The 17,147-nt window shown below is 32.9% G+C and overlaps 6 protein-coding genes and 3 pseudogenes across 9 annotated transcripts, besides 2 other annotated features; 5 read left to right on the forward strand and 4 right to left on the reverse strand.

Annotated features, from left to right (window-relative positions):
* Positions 1 to 10: 10 nt before the first annotated feature.
* On the reverse strand, positions 11 to 2,510 carry TVAGG3_0285260 (uncharacterized protein; the record flags this gene model as incomplete). Its single annotated transcript, XM_001316927.1, has 1 exon — positions 63 to 2,492. The coding sequence occupies one exon, from the start codon at positions 2,490 to 2,492 to the stop codon at positions 63 to 65; it is 2,430 nt and encodes an 809-aa protein (XP_001316962.1).
* Positions 2,511 to 2,858: 348 nt separating this feature from the next.
* Positions 2,859 to 5,341, forward strand: TVAGG3_0285270 (armadillo (ARM) repeat-containing protein family; the record flags this gene model as incomplete). The annotated part of the gene is made up of 1 exon (XM_001316928.1): positions 2,898 to 4,298. The coding sequence occupies one exon, from the start codon at positions 2,898 to 2,900 to the stop codon at positions 4,296 to 4,298; it is 1,401 nt and encodes a 466-aa protein (XP_001316963.1).
* A 427-nt stretch (positions 5,342 to 5,768) lies between these two features.
* Positions 5,769 to 6,650, forward strand: TVAGG3_0285280 (3',5'-cyclic-nucleotide phosphodiesterase protein; the record flags this gene model as incomplete). Its single annotated transcript, XM_051228958.1, has 1 exon — positions 5,769 to 6,650. The coding sequence occupies one exon, from the start codon at positions 5,769 to 5,771 to the stop codon at positions 6,648 to 6,650; it is 882 nt and encodes a 293-aa protein (XP_051098688.1).
* A 689-nt stretch (positions 6,651 to 7,339) lies between these two features.
* On the forward strand, positions 7,340 to 9,310 carry TVAGG3_0285290 (3',5'-cyclic-nucleotide phosphodiesterase protein; the record flags this gene model as incomplete). The annotated part of the gene is made up of 1 exon (XM_001316929.2): positions 7,340 to 9,310. One exon carries the CDS (start codon positions 7,340 to 7,342, stop codon positions 9,308 to 9,310), a length of 1,971 nt encoding a protein of 656 aa, XP_001316964.2.
* Positions 9,311 to 9,824: 514 nt separating this feature from the next.
* On the reverse strand, positions 9,825 to 11,283 carry TVAGG3_0285300 (ankyrin repeat protein family; the record flags this gene model as incomplete). The annotated part of the gene is made up of 1 exon (XM_001293382.2): positions 9,855 to 11,132. One exon carries the CDS (start codon positions 11,130 to 11,132, stop codon positions 9,855 to 9,857), a length of 1,278 nt encoding a protein of 425 aa, XP_001293383.2.
* Positions 11,284 to 11,458: 175 nt separating this feature from the next.
* Positions 11,459 to 11,539: a terminal%2Cinverted (terminal inverted repeat of Maverick-3 transposon ID:TVAGG3_0285310).
* Positions 11,459 to 17,147: part of a mobile genetic element that runs on past the window's edge.
* TVAGG3_0285320 (uncharacterized protein) lies at positions 12,595 to 12,957 on the forward strand (the record flags this gene model as incomplete). The annotated part of the gene is made up of 1 exon (XM_051228959.1): positions 12,595 to 12,957. The coding sequence occupies one exon, from the start codon at positions 12,595 to 12,597 to the stop codon at positions 12,955 to 12,957; it is 363 nt and encodes a 120-aa protein (XP_051098689.1).
* Positions 13,221 to 13,806, reverse strand: TVAGG3_0285330 (annotated as a pseudogene). Its single transcript has one exon. A coding segment is annotated over exon 1 (586 nt).
* Positions 14,235 to 15,998, forward strand: TVAGG3_0285340 (annotated as a pseudogene). The gene has a single exon. A coding segment is annotated over exon 1 (1,764 nt).
* TVAGG3_0285350 lies at positions 16,038 to 16,590 on the reverse strand (annotated as a pseudogene). Its single transcript has one exon. A coding segment is annotated over exon 1 (553 nt).

Genomic DNA, 17,147 nt, shown 5'->3' on the forward strand with positions numbered 1-17,147 from the left:
AATTGTAAATCAAAATATAAAAATAATTTATAACATACAACATAGTTAGCTAATTAAAATGATTAATACATTTCATTCTGGCTTAAAAGTTTGAGTTTCATCTGCTCTAAATCATCTCTAACAACATCATTAATAAAGAATGCAGATCTCTTAGAATCAATTGTAAATTTGGCGATCTTAGGTTGCTCAGTCATTGGTATTGTATCTTTAACAATAGCAACTTGACCTTGAATCTTGGATAGTCTTCTTTCAAGAGCAAGAATTTCTCTTGTTTTCTCTTTCAGAGTTAACTGGCATGTGTTCAACTCTTTCAGAGCAGCTTCAAGCTTCTGTTGAAGAACTTCATTGCTCTCATTCAATGTAATGATAGATATCCTCTGTTCTTCTGAAATTTGTTGATTATTGTCAATTGTGTTCAAGAGTTTGTTCATTTCTGATTTAAGTTCTGATAACTGGTCAGATATATTTCTGCATTCAACAGTCTTGTTTTCGAGTTCTTTTTGTACTTTGATATAATCTAATTTTGGAACCATCGACTTTACCTGGTTTTCAAGAGTGGAAACTGTTAATTGCATAGCATTTGCTTTAGCAGAATTAGTGTCGCTGGAAGATCTCGTTGATTCCAATTCACTTTTCAGCCTAACAATTTCTTGGTTGAGTTTAGATGCTTGTGTTTCTGCAGCTTCACAACTATTCTCAACTTGTGATTTGTTCTCAAGCAGTTTCTTGACTCTCTCCTTCAGATCATATATAGGATGAGGCTTTTGCAAATTCGGATTTCCAGAGAAATTCAATATTGTTGAGTTATCGAATTCTGTAAGAGAATCGAATTTAATCCATCTTGTGAGGAAAGCCATACTGAGAACAAGGCTTCTACAACTTGGCGAAGTTGATTCTGTTGGAGAAATCATTTCATTGATTTCTCTAATTGTGTTTGTCACCTCGAAAAGAGTTGTATCAATTTTTCTGGCAACAGCAGATCTGAAATTAATTAAATTGAGAACAATATTGTTCTGAGGAATTGTGATGTAACTTTTTTCTGATCTTCCATCCATTGGTATTTGTGTTCTTGGTACTTGATCGGAATTGAATTGAACAACTTTACCACGAGCTGTTAATGCATCTGATAATTGTTGAACTTGATTATTAAGTTCATTGATCTTTGAATCCTTTTCATTGATCATCCTTGTCTTTTCATCAATTGTTCTGTTTTGCTTTGCAATTTGTTTATCTAACTGATTAATTTCGGAATGAGCTTGTGCGAGTTCTTGGAACTTTTGGCCGATGAAATTCATATCTTTAGCCCAATTTCCTGGCGTATAATCATTGTTATGCCTTGTTAGTAAAACTTTAAGATCATCATATTGACTTGCTGTTTGTGCTGTAACAGTTGAGATGTCGCCAGTAATATTATTAACTGTGGCTTGTAGTTCTGTGACCGTCTTTTGTAACTGTTCGGATTTAATTCTGTATTTATCGGCTCTTGCTAATTGTTGTTCAAGAGAACTCTTTTGTTGCTGAACCAAGTCGAATTTATCCTTTATTGATGATGCATTCTGTGATATTTCTTGCATACTTTGTCTCAAAGTGTTGTTTTCGTCCTTCAAAATTTCGATTTCTTCTTGAAGTGAACTAACAGTTGCTTTATGGTCTTCAATAGCATTCTTAAGCTTCTTTTCAACTTTCTTTCGTTGCTTAACTTCAGATTCCAAGTTTTGTTGAATTTGATCAACTTCCTGGTCTTTTTCAGCAATATGCTGTTTACTTTGTTCTTCTGCAAGTCTTGCACGCTTTTCCTTCTCTTTAAGTTCTTTTTGTCTTTGAGCTTCTTTTGAACGACTATGATTTAAGAGATTTTCTTTTTGTTTCTTAATTTCCGCGGCCTTTTGCATTTCGGTAAGTAATTTGTTATTCTTTGTTTTGAGATCAGCGTTTTTATCATCGTAATCTTTGACCATTCCACTTAAAAACTTCAAGGTATTATTTGCTTTTTCTAATTGATTAACAACCTTCTGCTTTTGTTGTTTGGTTGCCGCTAATTCTGCTTTGAGAGCTTCTAATTCAGCTGTCATTGTTTGAACTGTAATATCGAGCTTATCTTTTTCTAATAATGCGCGTGCGTTTGGATCTGCCGATTCTAATGCTCTGTATTTCAGCTTCCATTTGTTTGCTTTCTCTTTCCATATATCAAGTTTGTTTTGATCGACTTTTTTCTCGACATTAATCGTTTTAACAATTTTATTTTGTAATTTTGTCAATGCATCTCTAAGATTTCTATTCTCACCTTCGAGGGATTCGTTAATATATTCCAAATCATCTAGCTTAAGCTTCCATTGCTTTTCAGAGAGCTGAAACATCTTTTCGAGTGTTTTATACCTTGCTTCTAATGCTTCTGCATTGTAGTTTTTGTGCTTGAGATCTTCAAGCTCTTCTTGAAGTCTCTTTATGACAAGGGCGCGCGTCTTTGACATAACGGCGGAGCCTTCGTCCATTGTTTTATTTTGAGATTTGATTTTTAGCTCTCAAAATCATTTTTAATTCAATAGTTTACGATGTCAAGAAAATAAACTTTTCTATCACATAAATACTTGTGTTGTTCAAAAGCATCATATTTAAGTATGCTAATATTAGTTTTAGTGACTGTATAAGCGATTAGTAATGCACCCTTTTACACAATGCCGATATTAAAAATGATATTTTATTTGTTACTAATTTTCTGAAATCTTTGTCATACCATTATTCCAATGGGCTAAAAATTGTAATATTGAATAAGAAATTGATGAATCTAATTGGCTAATGATGGCCTGTAACCAATCTATGTCACTATCCAAGAATTAAGTGAAATTTACTTTAACTCGTATTTAGATATGCAATTTTTAAGTCTTGCGAAATCATTTATGGATAATGATTATAAAACAGACTCACCTACTTGGTCAGCAAAGACTTTAGTCGAAATAAATGTAGAACCTATAGAAAATATCGAAGCAGAGCAATCTCTTCAGTTTTTATATCAAAAGGCCACAGAAACATATGATGAAGGAAAAAATATGCCATGTATTTCATATTTGCATCAAATACTATTAATGTTAGAAGAAGGAAATGTTGAAACTAAGGAATTTGCATTTGAATTCTGTCAAAAAATGATTTATAATACAATAATTCAAGAATCATATCAGCAAATGCAGATCTTAGGTATGGGAATATACGTTAAACTTGTTCAATGTGGAAATTATTTAGAAATTGATCCTGATGGATTACTTGAAGCAGTTAGAAAATTAATTTATAGTAACTCGAACGAAATCGTGAATACATGTTGGAACTTTTTAATTGCACTGTTCAAATCCAATAAATTAGCCATTATTTTATTTGTTGAAAATGATGGAACATCTTTTGCTGTACAGAGTTATTTATCTTGCGATATACCTGAAATCAAGAACTGTATTGCATATGTTATATGCTTACTTCTCAAAAAAATTCCAGATTTTCCAACTTTTGAAACTTCTGACATTTTATTTGCTTTGAAGCCACAAATAATGCAAACATGTTATTTTCCAAAGTTTTGTCGTCGTATTTTGGACTATAGTATATCCTCAGTTAATGATTTTTTTAAATATGGTTATGAAGAGCTTGTTTATATTGAACTTGAAAAATTAGAACAAGCAATTGAAGAGCAAGAGAACCAATATATCGAAAACCAAGAAGAAGTCGCAAATATTTTCCTAGATTTATGTAATCGCATTGTCAAAATTCAGGATGGCCAAATAGGATATAAAAAGTATCCAATAAATGCAATTTTTTACTTTGCAATGAATGGTACACCTCTTTTGATTGATACTGCTTATGAATTTTTCGATTCTTACATCACAGTATATAAATCAGATGCTGTTACATGTATGTCAAACAAAAAGATACTTAGGGCCATAACACAAAAGATGGAAGATGTTCAGTTCTCTTCACGTCAGAAAAATGCTTATATTTTCATGAAAAGTTTAATTATGTCCTCTACGCGTCAAATGATAGGATTGATGAACATATTTGATGAAAGGATAACTGATTTTATCGAATTGGCTCCAAGTGCTGGTGATGATTATTTGAATGCATTAAATCAGCTTATATTGCAGATTATTAACATAGAGGATGGACAACAAGGTAACACATATTTTACAGATATATTCCTTGATCAATTTGAAAAATTGCAAGAAATCGCAGAAGATTCGGAAAAAGATCTACTAGATCTGGCACTTGAAAAGTTAGGAGAAATCTTTAATAGTAGAGAAGAAGCTAATTCTAATAATTAAAATCTCATTTGTTATTTTACTTTTGTTTTATAATAAACTAGCATGTTATCTGTTTATTTAGTTGCATTTTAAAACTGAAGACAAAATATTAATAAAATGATTTCTCAAATCTCTCAATTTTGAAAATATTCGACCACAAAAACACATTTTAATTTGTCTAAAATCTGAATTAATTGATTGTAAAAGTAAGTTGACAAACTGTTATCCATATTTTTAATGTTTTACAATTTTGACTAAATAGTGAAAAATGAGGAAATATTTCAATTTGAAAATATCACATATTCGATAGTAGATGTATTCCGGAGAGAGATTCGTGTTGGAACTGGAATATTCAACGAATCCATTCCGAACGCAGTCAATGCAAGTTATAGTGGTCAACTTCTTATTCCTAATTTTATCACATATTCTAATAAGCTTTGGCGTGTTACCGAAATAGGTACATGTGCATTTGTTTATTGTCAATCTATCACATCAGTTCGAGTAGGCTATAACGTTGAAGTAGTAAGACAACAAGCTTTCTTCCGATGCAGAAATATCGTTAACATCACATTTGAGAAGAATAGTCTACTCAAAACTCTTGAAAATGCATGCTTTTATGATTTATATGCTGTGGAATGTATAGAATTCGGTGGTGACAAACTCCAAACTATTGGCGATTGGGTATTTGGATATACTTTTGTGCTCAAAAATATAAGATTTCCGGCTTCTGTCAAATTTATGGATCAAAGATCATTAAGAGGAATGTTTACCTTAGAAAGGATTGATTATTGTAGTAAATCAGCAGTTACAAAAGATGTATTTTATAGAGGTGAACCAGATGAACATATAACCCCAACAAATCTGATTATTAAAGTAACTACAGGCTATGGTTCAAGTACATTCGGAATAAATGATAATATTGATATTGATGATTCAATAAATTGCTATTTCCCTCCTGCAATTTCGGATAACGATCTAAATTGCAGAACTATATATGGGAAAAACGACTATCGCATTGCTTATTCGTTGGTCTGTGTTTTTATTTTAATGTATGACTCTTAAACAAATGAAATTTAAATTTTTCTAATTTCATCAGTAAATCTGTTATATATTAGAAAGTATATATGAGTTGTGAATTTCTTTTAGAATATATATGAATATATAAGTAATGGCAAATTTCTATGCAAAAATCACAAATATTTCAATCTAAAATTGATTTCTAAGCTTAAAACTGCTTTCAACGAAGTGAGATATTTATGAATCAATTGTCGATGCGAATTCAAAATAAAATTCCTATAAAAGAACTGAATATTCAAAAAACATTATCTTGATTAGAAAAGAATTATGGTATGACATGTTAACAACACGAAAGGACATGTATTAAACATTACTATCGCAATCATTAAAGATATGTCAGTAGAAATCTTCAGGCCAATTGATCCAAACAACTCAAATTTTTGTCACTTTTGATAAAAAAATAACGAGGAAAAAATGAATTCAGGGCGCTCAATGCTTCCTGTTCTTCCTCCTTTAAATAATGCTAATCCATCAACTATAGACTATAAAACTGTCTCTGAGAACCCCGATAAGGTTGTAGATTTAGTTGATCAATTATTTGATCAAATTATGGAGTTAGCGCAAGTTAATACTGTTGTCTATGCAATCCAAACTCTTCTCGCACCACTTTACAATACAAAAAAGATAACATTGTGGCATTATATTGAATCTCATAATACATTCTTTTCGCAGACTTACAAAATACATGAAGCAGTTGAAGGATCAATACTTCAAGAAGCATTTACAGAGAAAAAAGTTGTATATATTCCATACGAAAAAAGAAATCAAAAGAAATATACTCAAAATGAAAACATTTCGTGTGAACAAGATAATGTATTAGTAATTCCTATGGTTCCTCGTACAGGTACTGTTGGAGCTGTCATTGAAATTGCGATTGATCATCATAAAGTTTTTAATACTGATCATTATCAAATTGCTCAACTTCTTATGTCTAAGTTTAAGAGTTATTACAGCTATCTTATTGATGAAGATCCATTAGATAACGAAGCAATTCAATTATTAGTTTCTACATCTTTACCAGAAACATATAAACGAATTTCAGGTCTTTTATCGAAGTTTTATGCTGCCAGAGTTGTTGAATTTTGGATGTTGCGAACACGAGATAATTCCATCTTAAAAGTCTTTGATGAATCAGAGAATCCGACAAATGTTGAGCAAGATATGGCTGGTATTGCAGGGTATGCACTTGAGCACTTTGTTGTTATCAACGAACGCTACATGAAGAATAATAAAATTATAATTCCCAAGTTGATGGCAATGGTGACTATTCCATGCTCTGTGTTCCATGCCAATTAGATGATGCTCGCCGCTGGGCCATTGTTTTACGTGGCAGAGTCTCTCCACCTCATTACAGCAGATGTGATGAACATACATTACTATCTCTCACTCCATTTGCATGCAAATCCATCTCCGCAGCGATTCTTCCTCCAAGCGAACTTCCACAGTTTGATGATTTCGAAACAAGATTTCAAGCCTTGTTAGAGATCGCCATGACACTATCAGGTCAATTAGACATAGATAACTTGATTCCTATGATCATGTCTCGAGCATGTTCTCTTCTTAATGCGCAACGTTGTTCATTGTTTTTGATTGACCGAGCAACAAATATGTTAACAACACGATTTGCTAATGGTGTTGACAAAGGTCTTCAAATTCCAATCACACAAGGTATTGTTGGCCAGACAGCAACAACAGGTGCCATTCTAAACATTCCTGATGCATACTCAGATCCACGGTTTAACAAGCAGATTGATATCGAAACAGGATTTCGAACTAACACTATCTTAAGTGTTCCCATTGTTAACAATCGAGGTGAAATCATCGGTGTCACAGAGATGATCAACAAAAAGTCCGGATTATTATTTGATGACGAAGATATTCGTATGATGACAGCGTTCAATGTTTTCTGTGGTATTTCATTAGATAACGCTAAACTTTATCAAGCTTCGCTTGATCTCTCCAAACAATTAACAATCTTCACAGAGATGTCCAGTGCAATTAAAGAAGATTCCAGTGACCAAACACTTAAATCCATCATCATGAATGCTAAGAACACATTGGGAGCATCAGGAGCTGTTCTTTATATATATAATTCAGATGATAAATCCTTCCAAGTTAAAGACCAAGTCGGAAAAGGTGCAACATATGGTACAACATTTGCCGAGAAAGCAGTTCAAGATCGCGAAGACAAAATCTTCCAACCAGATGATATCGACAACCTTCTTTTCCCTGCACAATCAAATAACAACTCCAAACTTGGAAAAGACGATTCTTATGACAGTTTCGACTCTATTTCAAGTCGACCAATCACACCTACTAAACCAGGAAAGACAGGAAGTGCAAGAGTATCAATGCTCCTTTCTACAGCAACAACAGCACAACTTCCAGATGTCAACATTCGAGAAACAATTGTTTGTATTCCTTTGGTTAATAACGAAAACACTATTTTAGGTGTTATTCAGTTGACATGTCCATGGACAGTTATTCCCGAAGATGTGAAGATGCTTAAGAGTTACGCTGTTTTTGCATCATTGATTATCGAGCGCCAGAACTTGAAAGGAATTGCCGAATTCGGACAAGATGAAGTCGAAATGAACACATGGATGACGAAAGAAGAAAAACATAGTATGACAGAAATTCCTTCTAAACTGATTATCCCAGAAGATGTCCTTAAAAACAACGTCTTCACCATCAAATTCAATTCATTGGAATGGGATGGCATTGGTCATTTCAAAGTTTTGTTTGCTATTTTCCATTATTTCGATTTCTTCCAAATTTATAAGATCACGAATGAAAAGTTTTTCCGATTCTTATATGCTATCAGAAGTATGTACAAGAAAGTTCCATACCATAACTGGCGTCATGCAGTTGATGTCACACAATTTGTTACTTATCAGATCATGATTTCTGGTCTTGAAAAAGTTTTCACTAAATTTGAATTATTCAGTTTAGTTGTTGCTGCAATTTGTCATGATGCAAATCATGATGGTTTCACTAATATCTACAACGTCAAAGCTGAAACTCCACTTGGTATTCTTTACAAGAACCAGTCCGTCATGGAAACACACCATTGTTCAATTGCAATCCAAATTATGTCACACGAAGAAACAAATTTGTTGGCCGCATTGAACCAAGACGAATACATCGAAATTTGGTCATTGATCATCCAATACATCCTTGCAACAGACATGGCACGTCATTTCGAGATTCTGAAGAGATTCAATGATATCTATGATGGTGGTGATTTCACAATGCAACGCCATGATCACCGCGTTATGTTGTTGTATATGATTCTTAAATGTGGTGATATTTCAAACGTTTCTCGTCCATTCGAACTTGCAGATCGATGGTGTGATGTTTTGTGTGAAGAATTCTTTCGACAAGGCGATTTAGAACAAGCGCAAGGCATGGCTTACACATCCGATTTGAATGATCGAAGCCATTTAGATAAAGCTAAATCACAAATTGGTTTCTACACATATGTTACACTTCCTATGTTCCAAGCTGCAGGAAAAGCAGTTCCTGCATTAGATGTAAACATGCGACAGGTTTTGTCTAATCTTTCAGTTTGGAAGAGAAAACACGCAGAAGAACTTGAACTTCAGAAAGCTGCCCTTGCTGCTGCGTCAGATAAACCTAAGACTAATCAAACACAACAGCAACAACAAACTAATAATACTAATCAACCTGCTACAAATAATAATAACAATAATAATAACAACAAATCAGAAAACAATTCAACATCAGGTGGCGGAACTAAACTTGGTCAAGGTCCAGCACCAAAAGACAACAACAAAGATAATAAAGAAAACAAGGATGAAGATACAATTGGCGAAGAATTACTTCTTGATGAAAACGGAGATCCTATTGTTGATGTTAAGATGAGTATTTCTACATTACTTCGAGAAAGTTCAGAACATATTAAATGTTATCCAGGTGATGACAAAAAGAAATGATTTTGATAATAATTATTTTTATTGAATTTTGTTTATTTATTAAATATTTATTTAAAATAATTTTTCAAATGTTTTGTCAATAAAATATCATTACACTGACTAGACATCAATAACATAATAATGAGATTAATAGAATTCTTAGATTTAAGCTCAAAAAATGTATGTTGAACATGAGGATAAATTTTTCATTATACACAGATAAAAGTTTACTACTCATAGTGATGTTTTGGATTCCTAAAAAAAATATATTCAATACTTTAACTGTAAATCATTGATGTGAGAATCAAATTAGAATTATCATTTTTCTTGATTTACTACAGATATCTCTCAATAAATTAGAATTTTTAATGTTCAAATAATAACCATAATACGCTCTATAATTTTGATTTCAATATTTAAAAAATTTGAGGAAACTTGCACGAGTTTTTTAAGGGTGTGCTTTCCACTTTCTGATATGTTCTCATAAAAATAATTCATCTTTATTATAATAGCAAAAAAGTATAACATCTGTATTGGGTGTTATTCGGTGATTTATAATAATAAATTATTTGGCTCCAATAGATTTTAGATAATCTCTGACATTATCTTTTGCATATGAGAGTGCAGTTTTTCCAGAATTGGTCTTTGCTTCTTTGTTGGCTCCAACTGAGATAAGATATTTAACAACTTCAAGATGGCCATTAGATGATGCAAGAATGAGTGGAGTAGATCCATCATTATTCTTTCCATCTTTATCAGCTCCAACTGAGATAAGATATTGAGCAACTTCAAGATGGCCATTAGATGATGCAAGAATGAGTGAAGTCCATCCATCTTTATTCTTTGCTTCTTTATTAGCTCCAACTGAGATAAGATATTTAACAACTTCAAGATGACCTTTCCATGATGCCCAAATGAGTGGAGTATTTTCAGAATTATCCTTTGCTTCTTTATCTGCTCCAACTGAGATAAGATATTGAGCAACTTCAAGATGGCCATTTAATGATGCAAGAATGAGTGGAGTATATCCATCATTATTCTTTCCATCTTTATCAGCTCCAACTGAGATAAGATATTGAACAACTTCAAGATGACCATAATATGATGCAAGAATGAGTGAAGTCCATCCATCATTAGACTTTCCATCTTTATCAGCTCCAACTGAGATAAGATATTTAACAACTTCAAGATGACCTTTCCATGATGCATATACAAGTGGTGTATTTCCAAAAGAACTCTTTAAATCTTTGTCGATGCCATATTCAATAAGAGATTTAACAAGAGAAAGATTTCCCTTTTCACTTGCTACATGAAGTACATGTTCTATATCATCTGGAGATTTTTGGTATTTCTTTTCTAAAAGTCCTTCGTCACATGATTTTGAAATCATTTTGCGATTGCCTTGGGATGAAAGCTGATCAAGGAAGTTGTAAACTCGTTCAAAATCATTAGATTTCTTAAGTTCTGAAATTTCTGCAAGAATTTCTCGCTCTTTACTGTTCTTTTCATTAATTTGATTGAGTTGGGAATTAAGTAATTCAAATTTTTTGTCACTTTTTGGTGGTTGATTTTGAAATGTTTCTTCTGATTGAGGATTCTGTATTTTCTCTGAGGAAGAAGATATTTCTTTATGCGTTTGTATTAAAAAATTAATAACGCCATCAAGTATTCGAAGTTTCATGTATTTCTGGAGTGATTTCAAAATTGAAACGATATCTTCAAAATTTTGGACAGAAATATTTGCATTTCGAGTACACATATATAATTCTTTTGCTTTGATAGAAGAACGAGATTGATCCATAACAGTAATGAAGTCATTTGTTGTCAGGGTTGTTAATTTCATGATTTTTTTTGATGTCGTTTGTTTCGAAAGTAGAAAACAACTTGTCCTCATCGATGTAATCTTTAATGTGTGCAGCAATATATTCGAAATTATGAATAAGGTCTTGGCTCATTAAATTTGCCGATAGCTTAAAAATGTTGGCAAAAAATTATTTCACTCATTTATAGTTCTACATATAGTATAAATATGATGATTCACATAAGGAATCTAAATATTATGATATTTCTCTGATTACATCGTAAATTGCTAAAATTTTTCTTGAATTTCATTATTTTCCTCGTTTTTAACGCAACAATATATATATAGCTTTTTCTAATGATGGGGAGAAAAAAAAAAGGTAGTGGGGCTTCCAGGCACTTCGTGCCCTCTAGCCCCGAAGATGTTTAGTATAAATGAAGTTTTTATTCGGAGGGCTTCCAGGAGCTTTTCACAAAATATATATGTTTTCATGTTTTGTCACTTTTCTGTCACTTTTCAGGAAAAAACATTTTTATTATTATATATAAATGAATTTTACAAAACCACCGTTACCCTTCTTTGGAAATAAGAGTAGATGTAAAGATATTCTATTGAGAGAACTTAAGAAACTACCGAATGGTCTAACATTTGTAGATTTGTTCGGTGGAAGTTTCTATATATCCCATTTGTGCCATACAATATTCCCAGACTCAAAGATTATATGCAATGACTTCGACAACTATATGAACCGTCTCAAACATATACCAGACACAAACAATATATTGAAAGAGTTAAAAGAAAAGATACCTATAGGCAAGATGGAACGTATACCATTAGATAAGAAAATATTGTGAGAGAGGTTTTGAAAAAAGCAGAATATATAGACTGGGATAGTATATCTGCTAGACTATTATATAGTGGTGCTATAAGAGTTCATGACATTGAAACACTTATGTCAAAAGTTTTATATCTCAACTATACAAATGTTTTCAAAAAGAACATAGAAAAATATATTGAGGGTATAGAGTTTGTGAGATGTCATTGGACAGAGTTGTATGAAAAATATAAAGACAAGGAAAATGTTTTCTTTATAGTGGACCCGCCGTTCTATAACACATGGGATTTTCAATACCAAGTAGACTGGACTTTGAGAGACTCTTTAGAAACTTTAGACGTTATACATAACCATCCATGCTTTTACTTTACATCCGATAAAAGTGGTTTGGAAACCGTTATGAGATGGTTAGAGGACATACATGACTATGTGTTTAAATATGACAAGATAGAATATGAGAGAGGTCCTATAAACTGGAGAAAGTGTCATAACAAAGAAATTTTATTGGTAAGTAAATGTGGTTTGAAATAGGACTACTTGTTTTAGGTTTTTTCCATTGTGTCATTTACTTATTTGACGTGGCAGAAAGATATAGAGAATATGAAGATGAACCAATACCTGCAAATGTTCAGATATGTACTCGTAAGAGATATTTTTATCTAATATTAAATGGACGCACAGAACTTAGCGAATGCACAGCAACCTGGACAACCAAACCCAGAGAATATTCCAAATGAAGTTAGAATACAAACTGCAATGGCAAACTATGGTCAAGTGCCAACAGATGTACAAATGCAAACTGCCATGTCAAATGACGCTGCGTTAGGTTTGCCACCATGGTATGCAAATATGAGATGGAAAGAGTTTTATACAAACCCTGAAGTGGGATATAAACAACTTTATGCAGATGACGCGAACACAGGAGTTGACCCAGAATATGTTTTCTACCAGAGGAGAAATAGAATGTATGAGCTCCAGTTAAAGAATGCTATGGAACTCAACAGGAAACGCAAAAGACTAGGCGGACATTAGATTTTTACATATAGTAAAATGGGTTTCTTTGGAAGAATAGGAAACTTCTTTCGAAATGTTGGAAGAGGTATATGGAATGGAATAAAATCTGTCGGAAGAGGAATTTGGAACGGTGTCAAAAAATTGGTAAAAGAGTAGGTCAGTTCGTTGGTATTATACCTAAAGACCCTGAACCAGAAGAACAAGCTCCTGTTTACAACAGCCTGAACCTGCACCACAGTCTAGTTGGCAACCAAATCCAACACCTCAACCGTATTAAAAAATTATATTTTTACCGTTCGATAGTAGTTGTATATGAAACTAAGTTCTAAGTAAAACGCATGGTATAATGGAATTATTCTCTTTCTTCCATCTGTAGTAAACCATACTTGAAAGTCTGAAATACTTCCACTTGGTGGTTCGTATAACTTTGTAGGTTTTTCGTAAAAGTCATTTGCCAAGCATAAAAAGAGTTTTGTGCACCAGAAAATGAAGCATGAACTATAATAGCATCTTGGTCGAAAACATTTTCATATGTTCCATTAGGGTTTTCGACTTCATAAAAGTTCGGGTGTACTGGATATTCTGCAGGCTGATTTAACATCCTCAAAAACCTATACCATGCCAAGTTGTTATATTTTGTAGAAATATAAACGTTTTCTCCAAGGTCTTCTATTCTATTGATTTTAACAGTTGCATTTTTCCTGTCATATATATATCGAGATGGTACTCTCCTTCGTCAATGTTATACTGTTTTGCATATTCGAGATAGATATCGTTTATTTTTTCTTGAAAAGCTTGAAGAGTTGTTTCTAAGTTTACAAGCAAATTCACTTGTAAAAGTTTTCCCTGTTCAAATTTCTCATACATACGTTTTTCTTTGTTATGTATCGAACTTCAAAACCGACCGTAAATGGGAAACCATGTATGGCTTCTGAAATGAACTTCATTCTACGAAAGCCAATAGCTTTTGTGACGGATGGGTCTCTTAACCATCTTAATGGGTAGTCAAAACGATAGCCTTCATGCTTTACGGTCTCTGTCTCAAACTTTTGACCTACATTAGTAAAAAGTTCATCTAATGGTTTAGTTGTAGCAACTCTTGAATTTTCTTTTTCTATTGAAAGCATATTTTATCTAGAATAAAAATGTCAAATGAAACAGCGTCTATGAGAGAAATACAACACAACCGACAACTCATTATACAAGCTCTAAATAAGAACACAACAAACTTTTCAAACTATTCTAAGATATCTGAGTCATTGAAAGAAGGAAACTTAAAACTGACATTAAACCCAATGACAGATGAGTTTCTGTTTCAAGACAATAAGAACCATACTGTCTGTATAAATCCAACAAAAGGAACTTTAAACGAGAAACCTATAAATGAACTTCTTTTGAAAGCAGATGTTGACAACAAAGCTGACAAAGAATATGTCATTGAAAAAGTTCAAGAAGAACATGACAGAGCAGATGCAACATATGCAACAAAAGAACATACTCATCCTGAACTAGCAGACAAAACATATGTTGACAATAAAATGTCAAGTGAAGTGACAAGAGCTGAAAACGAATATTCTAAAAAGACTCATACACATACCATTGCAAATATTACAAACTTACAAGAAACCTTAAACAGGAAAAGTGACGTTGGACATACACATACCATTGCAAATATTACAAACTTACAAGAAACCTTAAACAGGAAAAGTGACGTTGGACATACACATACCATTGCAAATATTACAAACTTACAAGAAACCTTAAACAGGAAAAGTGACGTTGGACATACACATACCATTGCAAATATTACAAACTTACAAGAAACCTTAAACAGGAAAAGTGACGTTGGACATACACATACCATTGCAAATATTACAAACTTACAAGAAACCTTAAACAGGAAAAGTGACGTTGGACATACACATACCATTGCAAATATTACAAACTTACAAGAAACCTTAAACAGGAAAAGTGACGTTGGACATACACATACATCTTCTGAAATAACAGACTTAAACGTTAGCCTTGAAAAGAAAGCAGATAAAACATATGTCAATGAAATATACCAAAGTTTAGTTGGAACAAAAAATATTGAAACTATGGTTGGTGACTTTTCTGTCTATGAAGAAAACAAATATTTTAGATGGGAGTTTGTACACTCCTTAAAAAATGGTATACGGTATAAACTCATTCCGAAAAATAACAATGAAATGTATGTAAGCTATATAGAGAATGATGGTACACAAGTTAAAGTTCCATTAGACAACAACTGCTACTTAAACATATATGGAGACGAACAAAAGAAATATTTAAGTGTTTATGAAATGGCAGATATGACATTGCCTGACCCAGCTCCGGCACCATATTATTATGACTATGGAGATGACGACAGAACACCACATGTAGATGAACAAAAGCAAACATTATATTTAGAATATTATAGATATAAAAGATATAATGCAATAGAAAAAACGAGAATAGTATACTATTATGAAGATGACAGAAATAAATATTATAGTCAAGATTTTACCTACCCTGAAAACATAAGATTATATTATAAAAAATATTCTGACACAAACCAGAAGAAACCTGAAATAGTTGCACTATATTTTAAGTTCAAAAGAGACAATCCTATAAATGTCTCATATGTTTGATTTAATGAACCAGTAGGTTCTATTTATACATCTATGGAAGCAAGTGGTCCTCAAGTAATGTTTGGTGTTGGTGCATGGGAACAAATAGTCGACAGGTTTTTGTATTGTGCAAACTATTCAAAGGAAACAGGTGGAAGCAAAAAGATTCTGTCGACAACTTGCCACCACATAGTCATTCTGGTACAACAAGTTCTAATGGAAACCATAGTCATAGGGTTTGCAAACAAGGATATAACACTGTTTCTCAGACTTCAATGCAAATTCAAGTTATGTCAAGATCTCATTTTCCAACAACGACCCAGTAGACTGGAATGGAATGTGGACAGATACAACTGGAAACCACCAACATACTTTTACAACAACATCTACAGGAATGGAACAGACTACATGCCAGCCCTTACATGACAAGTTTACGCATGGTATAGAATTGCTTAGTCGTCATTTTCACTTCTTAGCATATTCGTCAGGAGTTGTCTTATATTTGTTAGGAACTGTCTTTGAAAGTATACCACCTTGAACTTTGACAAGTTTGAAACGAGGTCTGACAATAGTAGTTTTTTATCTTCTGTTTGCAGTGTGTACATTTTGCCATGTTTGCCTAAAAACTTCATAATATTCTCTTGTATACTTTCTTCTATTTTTACGAACACGAATGTGAGTACCTATCGGGTTCCCATTGTTTGTTCATAGTCAATAGTATTTTCATATGGTCGCGTTTAGGTATTTCTATTTTTACTTTGTCACCTTTCTGAAGTTTGAAGCCCGGCATTCTTTCTTGTTTGTCTCTTTTGACTAAATTATTAAATATATAGTCTTTCTCTAAGTCAGGGTTGTTTTTCATTTCTTCGGGGGAGTGGTTTCCCAAACCTTTTTGTTTACGGTTATTGTAAATATTTAAAACTTGTCTCATCTTTGCCATGGAGAAGTGTCTATATTTGTCGTCATATGACATTTCATTTGCTTCACCACCTTGTGGTTGGTTTAAGTCTCTTAACATTTTTATACAACTGTCAATGACACCAAGAGCAGAATGGTTTTGGTCGACAATGAAATATTGGTTTACATTTTTTGAACGCAGATAGTTTTTAATATCGTCTGATTTGAAAGAACTTTCATAGTCAGATGTCAGTTTTGTTGGATGGTATTTGTCAACGAATATTGTCAAAGCAGTTTTCACATCTAAAATATTTTTGGACTAATGGTATGGCTTCACAGTATCTTGTGTTTTGACCGACAAATATTAACCAGTATGGTGGTCCATCTTCTCTATACCTCGGAATGTTTTCCAAGATATCCATAAACCAAGCATTTGGTGTTGAACTAAAGATTTTTACATGAGTGCTTTCTTTGTTGCCTTAGAAACATAGGGGTCCTTGTTTGAATTCGTCATTTTTTAACCCATAAGAAATGGGTTTATTTGGCGCATTAGCAGGAGTTGCACTAGATTTTTGCCCGCAGTGGGAACAATAGCCAGAGGTGCATTTGGAATTGGAAGGAAGATTTTGAGTACATTAGGTATACTTAAAGAGAAAGCACAACCTATTATACAAACTG

Source organism: Trichomonas vaginalis, chromosome V (genome assembly GCF_026262505.1).
Source record: "Trichomonas vaginalis G3 chromosome V, whole genome shotgun sequence".
Classification (NCBI taxonomy): domain Eukaryota; phylum Parabasalia; order Trichomonadida; family Trichomonadidae; genus Trichomonas; species Trichomonas vaginalis.